Source organism: Scleropages formosus, chromosome 1, assembly GCF_900964775.1.
Source record: "Scleropages formosus chromosome 1, fSclFor1.1, whole genome shotgun sequence".
Lineage (NCBI taxonomy): Eukaryota > Metazoa > Chordata > Actinopteri > Osteoglossiformes > Osteoglossidae > Scleropages > Scleropages formosus.
Genome location: NC_041806.1, coordinates 13,556,493 through 13,564,128, shown reverse-complemented (window position 1 = coordinate 13,564,128; position 7,636 = coordinate 13,556,493). Strand labels below are relative to the sequence as shown.

Sequence of the window (7,636 nt, the reverse complement as noted above, 5' to 3'; positions counted from 1 at the left end):
TCTGGGGTTTAATAATGACAGCACAAGATGTCCCACACAGAACTTCAAGAACTGAAGGCTGTTGAGAGCCTGTTACACTCCTATGCTGTATAACCAGACACTTCCCTTCCACTCATCGTTGCTTGGCATATGGTGGTGAGATCTGAAATGGATGAGCCAGACTGGGGCAGAAACTGACAGATACAAAAAAAAGCTTTAAAAACCACATAGACACTAGAGAGACAACAAACAGAGAGAGACAAAGATGACACACACACACACACACACACACACACACACGCAGTCAAATGGAATCCAAAAAAATTTGAAGTCTGTTTTGTCAAAAGTTACAAAAATATTATTTTTGCTGTTAGTCAAATACCTATGTACAAGTCCCACAAAACAGAGTTCAAAAGTCAAACATTAAGGACTGGCACATCGAAAAGGTCACAGAGGCCTTCACTCTCATCCAGGTTGTAGATGTAGTCATGGTCACCAGGTGGAGGCGACAGTCGCAGTAGTGGAGAGAAGACTGCAAGTGGAATATAGAAAAGCCAAGTTTTTTTTTTTTTTTAAAAAAAAAAAAAAAAAAATCTTGGCAACTGTAAACAATTAAAAGTGTAAACTCTGCTCTCACTCTACAAAGTTTTCAGGTAATTTTAATACCCTTAAATTTGCACAGTGCCATCGAGTACTAACCTTCTGAGGCCATTAACTCCTCCAGGAGATCTGCACTTGTAATCTCTATCAGCAGAACAGGAAATAGAGAGGTGCCAAAGAACAAGAGAGGGGAATGAAGGGAGAAATTGCCCATTATGTGCAGCTGTCAAAGCACAGGTCAACATGCGCACGTGACACTCACCTTTAGAAGACTCAAACGCCTCAGAGAGATTCTTAGGAAACTCCATCACTAGGAAACAAAACAGCGACTCAGGCTGGGAAAAAGAATACAAACTGGGAACCTCAGCGGAACATAACCCCAAAGCCACAGAAACTCACATTCTGACAGACCAGATTTGATTGGTTCAAAAACTGCTGAGGGAAGTGGGACTGAGGAGCTGCGGTCCAACGTAGAGGAGCTCTGCAGTGGCCGGATGTCCAAAGGCAGTGAACTTTCAGTGGGGGGAGCAAGTAGAGAGACATTGCAGCCACTGGAAAGTACTGATAGAAAGACCAACAAAAAATAAAGGGCAAAAATGAAAAATAAAGTCAGACAGAGTAAACAGATCATTTAAAGGGCACATCAAATATGCCTGCTGAATGTGTGTGTGAGAGAGAGAGAGAGTGTATGAAGACACGAATGTGTACATGCACATGTAGGTAAGGTCTTACCAGAACTCTGCTCCGACATACTGACAGTGGAGGTGGCCACTGTAGGACCCTCCACACTCTGTGGCGCTTCTTTAGGGGTGGCGGGAGCAGGCGATGTGGCAAACCCTTGGAATGTGTCCTTGGGAGGTGGGACAGGCAGCACCACAGGGGTGGAGCCAGGCGCATCCTTGTTAACCAGCAACACTTCGATGGAGCCTGCTGTGCTCTTCAAGTGCATCTGGTATTTTCTGCAACCATTGAACACCTGGAGGGAGGAGAGAAGTTGGAGGAGCCACAATGACAACAACAGAAAAAACTGAAAACAGAGCTGGAGGAGCTTAAAGGGAAAAGAATGAAAAGTGAGAGGTGGGTTCAGTTTGTGAGCACAAGTAAGCGAAAGGAATTGGAACTGTTTATGAACTGGAAATCATTAAAAGTGAGGGACTCTGAAGCAGTAATATAACTTACTGTCTCAGGTACAGGCACCTCCAGCTGTGTGCCTGAAGGAGCTCGAACCGCTAGCAGGGTTTCACCTGGAAGGCAGGAGAGACAGTACAGACACAGGGGAAACAAGGCATGCACACCACTGGTGACTCGGGTGTTTACCTTGGAAGCAGCTGCAGATGTCATCGTGAGTAACGTAAGCCAGTGTTCGCCTGTGTTAAGGACCATGTGTGCAAACGCGTCCCTAGGTGTGCTGGTTCCCCCCTGACAGACACACAGCAGACAAAACCCCACAGAGGTCTGACACCGAGGTGGATTTTGGAAGAGTACTAATGTGCTTAAAGGATATTGGCTGTTCTGAGTATCATCTGTCACGTTCTTGATGCTCTGCTGGACCCAGAGCCTCTGCTGGTCCAGCTCTTGTTCCCGCTGGTGCAGATCCTCTAGCTCCCCTTTCAGGTCTATCAGCTTATCAGCAATCTCACGCGTGTTGCAGCCAGGACCAACACCCCTGTGGGAGACAAAGGGTGGGTATGAGTGTTAGCTACCCGCAAATAGCAACTGAACTGTACATCTCTTGCACATGCAAAGTTTAGACAGGTTCCGAAGGCCTGCAGGCCCAAGACTCACTTCCACCGGATGCTGTTTTTGGACTTCTTCTCAATTAGGCCGATTCCCTCCAGAACGTTGGTGATGTCATAGATGCGCCTCTTCTGCCGAACTGCCAAGATGTCAGCTGCCTGTGTGATGTGGATGTGCCAATTTTACACATAATTTAGTAAAATGTTGCTCTTTTATTCTGATGAGTCACCAACCATCCAACTACAAAGAAAGTCACTCTTTACTAGGTAAAACTATGGTGAGCTGTTCCCATTTTCAGCTTGCTGCTGGATGTGCAAGTGTTGGACAACTTTGGTCAGACGTTCACATTTCCCTGGTGGAAATGCGTTACTGGAGCCGGAGCCACTGCCTGTTCTTCCCACGTGTGACATAGGGCACCATGGAATGTTACTGCAATACAACCTGAGGACAGATAAGCAGAGCAGACCAGTGCCGCAAAAAGATTTGTGGGACACTTGTTATACACTAAACATCCAGCACATGGTGTCTTGGTTAAGGAATTACACTCAAGACCAGTGCTCCTCCATTTGTAGTCCTGGGGACCGATGGGGCCGTTCAACAGGTGAGTGCAATGCAAGAGCAACAGCTCTAACCACGTTGCGCCACCTCACCTGTCCTTTCCACTTTCGAAAATGCAAGAAGAAAGTCCTGATGTATGTAAACAGTAAAGTTTACTGACAAGGAAAGAAGTTGCTCAAGGCATCGTATTTATTATTCCATCAATGATGGACATTAGCCTAAAGTCAAGTTCAGTCTAACTCATAAAAAATTCAATCCATCTTCATATCCTCAATACTTTCTTTCCCTCATGAGCTGTAGTTCTGCAGCACAGATACACTACTAGTACTCATGACATTAGCGCTTATTCGATGCACTGCATGCAGCCTTGGCTTGCGGTGACGCGTCTTAGTCGGAGAGCATGGTTAGTGTTGTAAACTTAAGTGTGTTTTGCATGCGTATTTAGCGTGTTTACTGTGTTTCCTGCGCCCTGGTACCTCCTTAAGGTCCAGTACTCCGTCTCGCGCCTCCTGCAGCAGCGACACGAACTTGCTCGTGAGCAGCCCCAGGCTCTTCTCGTGCCGACTTGGAGTGTGCGGCTCCGACTCCATGATACCCTCCGAGTCGGATTAGCGTTCACTTCTAGGAGCCGTTCTACTGGCCCTCGGTTCAGTTCGGTTCAGTTCAGTTCTGCGGCAGAACCTAACACCACCGGCGATGCAGCGGACTGGCTGAAGCCGTTGGTGGCGCGATGCATCCTGGGATGTATTAAACCAGGGACCGTCGGTAAGGTACATAGAGGCTATGTGAACGTAAGAAATATTGACCGTAAAAAATAATGTTTTACAAGTAAGTAGTTCTCATTTTGAAAAGGAAAGAAAGATGCATCGCTAGTATCATGTGTGCGGTACAAAAAACATGGATAGTGTCACTGAGCATTCTTTCTGAATTAGCGATTTCATCCACATTCCTACTCGCATGCCGAATTGAAAAGATTGATCGTTCAAAGAAATTTTTATTGAAATTTTTGTACTTTAAACTTGTAGGTCGACGGTCTGTTTAATATAACAAAATAGTGCTAAAACCTTGCCGAAGACTGTTTGAAAGTCCCGCCCCCACAGTTAACCAATAAAAGTGCAGCATATTTCACCCCTTTAACACAACTTCCTCTTGCGCTCTAGAATACCCGGCATGTGCCAACTAATAAAATTCTGCGAGTAGTTAGGGGAGCGTCACAAACTTACACAACCATGTTAGTCAAAACTCACCTGTGTAGTTGTGTTTCACACCTGATGGGAAGTGTCGGTAAACATACAGCTTTGGTGGGAAAATCTATTCATCACTAAACCTTCATTACACTTTAAGTAGTCTTTGAAAATGACTTCCTGTGTAGTGTGTTTTTAATTTTTTTGTTCATTTGGATTTTGGTTAATTGTACTTGTGTTATTTATTTTAATTTATTATTTACTGCTGTGAAAAGGGCAGCTGACAACAGGGGAAAGACCATGTGACAGCATGGAAAGACAGCTGGCAGGAGGGAACAGACCCCATCTGGGGCTGCTGTGTGGGCTAGCAACTCAGGGAAGCAGCACTCTCCCTCATTTTGGTGCTAAATAGTCCTGCAGTGTTTGCACAATATTATCAAAACTGAGGTCTGCAGGCTTTGTGGGGGCAGTGAGACTCCTCAGCAACGCATAAGCTTTTCCTCCCATCGCACTTAACAGCACCGACCGACACCCGCTTGTCGTAGGCAATGGTGTTGGCTTTGCAATACTGTTTGATTTGTTCACAGTATGTCGTCCAATCATCCGTAGCACTGTCAAATGCACCAATTTCTCTGATATATCCAGTCATGCTTCTTATTTCATTTACTGCTCTGTATTGCGCTTCCCCCTCTCTGTCTGAGCGGATCCGTCACACTTCTCCAAGGAGAGAATGTCCATCCACAAAAAAACTAGGAGAAACTTCTGTGCAATATCCAAAAAATCCTCCTCCCCAACTATCGTGTTTTGTGGGTGTGTTTATTACACTCAAACACAGATAAAGATAAGACATGATGGATTATGCTTTCTCTTCCATTTAACTGAACCACGTGCAAGCAACAACTCTACTTCACTTTCTGTACATATCATCTGGCCAACCAAACTCTAACCCACATTACTATTAAGAGTGGCTTATTAACACTTATCCCTGAGTTTATACAACACTCAATACCCAACAGTGAGGATGCATAGAGCCACATTAATCTCACTGAGCATGTCCACCTGGTCAGGCAAGCCAAGAAAAAACAACCAAAACAGATTATTCTAGACCAGCATGAGCTTTGTTTCACACAGCTGAAAAGTATAGAATAGGTACTATCAGGCACTTTATTCACTGGATTCAATAATCTTCAGAATACATCTGTACTTCACAAAAAACAACATCTTAGTACAGCAGCACTTTGAGGCCTGCTCAGCTGCCTTCAGAGTTGGTATGAATGGATCAGGAAGATACATGTTGCAAGGGAAGGTGCTGAGGATCAGGTTCTGCAGCTGGATGCAGTTGAGAGGAATGACATCACAGACTCTCTCACACACTCACAGTCTACAACTGCTTATCCCAAGTGAGGTCGAAAGCGAACCGGAGCCTAGCCCAGCAATGCAGGGCATGAGGTTGAGGGGGGAGGGGACGCCAGTCTGCCGCAAGGCACCTTAAGCAGGACTTAAATCCCAGACCCACCACAGAGCAGGCCCTGGCCAAACCCAATGTGCTACCGCATCCCCCTACATTACAGAATCCATACTGACAATCACAGAGGAACTCTGGGAAGTCATGAAGCAGCAAAAGGACCCAAAGAGTACCCTGACTGAGCCAGAAAAAAACCCTCAAGTGTTTGTGTGCATTCTTAAAAACACAAATTAGACGGCTAAACATTTTCACTTTAGATTGGAATATAGGAATAAAAAAACTCTTGAGCTTTTGGGAACCAACCAAAGACAAAAAGAACATTTTTGACCAAGTTAAATGGCCAAATAGGTCCCTTTACACCTCCAAGCTTGCAGTGATCCAGCTGAGGGCTGGTACTGAAACGGGCTTTGTACCCTATAGAGGACTTGCATAGGTTTGTTCAGCTCCACATTCCTTAAAAAAAAAAGGGGGTCAGATACTTGAAGAGGTCGATCAGAAGCTGGGTGTACATGGGCCAACCCTGGGAGCAGGAGGGGGAGGAGACTAAGACACAGGAGTAAGGTAAGAGGAGCAACTTACAGAAACAGAGTGGAATAAGAAGCTAACATCAGTGCAGATAGACTTGCTTTCTGCTGTGGGGTGTGCGCCAACATTCTGGCAATAAAGATGTGGTGGGAGATGAGCTCCAGTCAGGCGTACACAAAACCTGGCACCTTTGTGGACCTCAGGATGTGGAAGGTATTGCTGTGAAGGGAAGGAATTCATTAACGAAAAACAACTTGACAGGCTGTTCTAATGAACACAAACACTGCCTCATGTGACCTCAATGAGGGCACCAAGTACACTGTAAATTTAAGATGCATGAAAATTCAAGTTTAATGTACTCTCTCAGCCTTTTTTTTGAGTAGACAAACTTGTCACCTTGCAAATAAGATAGTTTGTCATTGTCTGCAACACAATGAAATTTTGTGTGGGAGCCCCCAAGGTTTAGATGCAAATATCTCAAAAATTAGCATAAATATGTTTCCGGAAATTCCCGAAAAAATTTCTAAATATCCCGTAAAATTTTGTAAATATCGTCAGAAATGCCTAAATATCTATATACATATCTATATTATTTTAAAGATTGTCAGTCTCATCCTCAGACAACACAAACGCGTAAAAACGGTTTTATTACATACTTGAAATCACTTTAATCTCAGAACTTTTATGCCTGATTCAGATTCTAGTGTTCCAGTGGGCTGGCAGAAAAGTTAAGTGTGTCGAATCCAAAACAACAAAAGAACATGTTAAACCAGAGGCTGGCTATTGTTGCATTTATTATACACTAAGGATCAGCATTTGACCAATCGTTACTGATAGCCTAAGAATCATTACAACAGTAGTCACTGTAAATGCTTAGCGGACAACTAGATTGAGTCCTACGACCTTTAACTTGTAGCACCAATGCCTCCCCTCAGTCAGTGTAATCTTCTAGAGCCTCATCATGCTGTTGTTGATCGCCAAACAAGGTGACCAATAAAGAGAAAACCCAATAATTGTATCCATTGTTACTTTTTCACAATTATAAGTTTGGCAAAGACAGCCAAGGACTTTGTATTTCTTTATTCTGCACAACAGGGGACGCGGTGGCGCAGTGGGTTGGACGGGGTCCTGCTCTTCAGTAGGTCTGGGGTTCGAGTCCCGCTTGGGGTGCCTTGTGACGGACTGGCGTCCCATCCTGGGTGTGTCCCCTCCCCCTCCGGCCTTACGCCCTGTGTTGCCGGGTAGGCTCCAGTTCCCCACGACCCTGTATGGGACAAGCGGTTCTGAAAATGTGTGTGTGTGTGTATTCTGCACAACATACTTATTTCGTAGTGAAACCAACTGAAGAGTACAACACAGAAATCTATACTTAAAACTGGAAACCCCTCTGCCTTCAAAACACATTGCTTAATCCTTAGCAACTTGTCACAGGAAGGAGCTCTGTCTCAGCTGCAGTCAGCCACAGACACAGAGCAGTATTGACTTTTCAGGAAAGCAAGAAATGGTGTGACTACAGCATAACTTCTTCTAGTCGAGTACACCAAGACATTTAATAGTGCCAGGTAATTAACTCCCTCTGTGCAGCTGC

The 7,636-nt window shown here is 44.7% G+C and overlaps 1 protein-coding gene across 2 annotated transcripts; it reads right to left on the bottom strand.

The window, feature by feature from the left end:
- Positions 1-244: 244 nt before the first annotated feature.
- Positions 245-3,538, bottom strand: LOC108937901 (transcription factor E2F4-like). Of its 2 annotated transcripts, XM_018758117.2 has the most exons (8): positions 3,351-3,538; positions 2,365-2,474; positions 1,897-2,245; positions 1,312-1,555; positions 979-1,140; positions 842-889; positions 679-723; positions 245-511 (listed from the first exon to the last, which is right to left on the bottom strand). In XM_018758117.2, exons 1-8 carry the CDS (start codon positions 3,462-3,464, stop codon positions 396-398), a joined length of 1,188 nt encoding a protein of 395 aa, XP_018613633.1. In that variant the 5' UTR covers positions 3,465-3,538; the 3' UTR covers positions 245-395. The 2 variants fall into 2 exon arrangements, 1 of the variants encoding a protein (XP_018613633.1); XR_003797920.1 differs by lacking the exons at positions 245-511; positions 679-723; positions 842-889; positions 979-1,140; positions 1,312-1,555 and adding exons at positions 1,562-1,627; positions 1,759-1,823.
- Between the last annotated feature and the right edge of the window lie 4,098 nt (positions 3,539-7,636).

Excerpts from the sequence above, each read along its gene's own strand:
- LOC108937901 (XM_018758117.2), bottom strand. The coding sequence starts at position 3,464 with ATGGAGTCGGAGCCGCACACTCCAAGTCGGCACGAGAAGAGCCTGGGG. Across the intron at positions 1,141-1,311 it reads TATGTCGGAGCAGAGTTCTG|TACTTTCCAGTGGCTGCAAT; the intron begins GTAAGACCTTAC and ends TCTTTCTATCAG. Across the intron at positions 724-841 it reads GGCGTTTGAGTCTTCTAAAG|AGATTACAAGTGCAGATCTC; the intron begins GTGAGTGTCACG and ends TTCTGCTGATAG.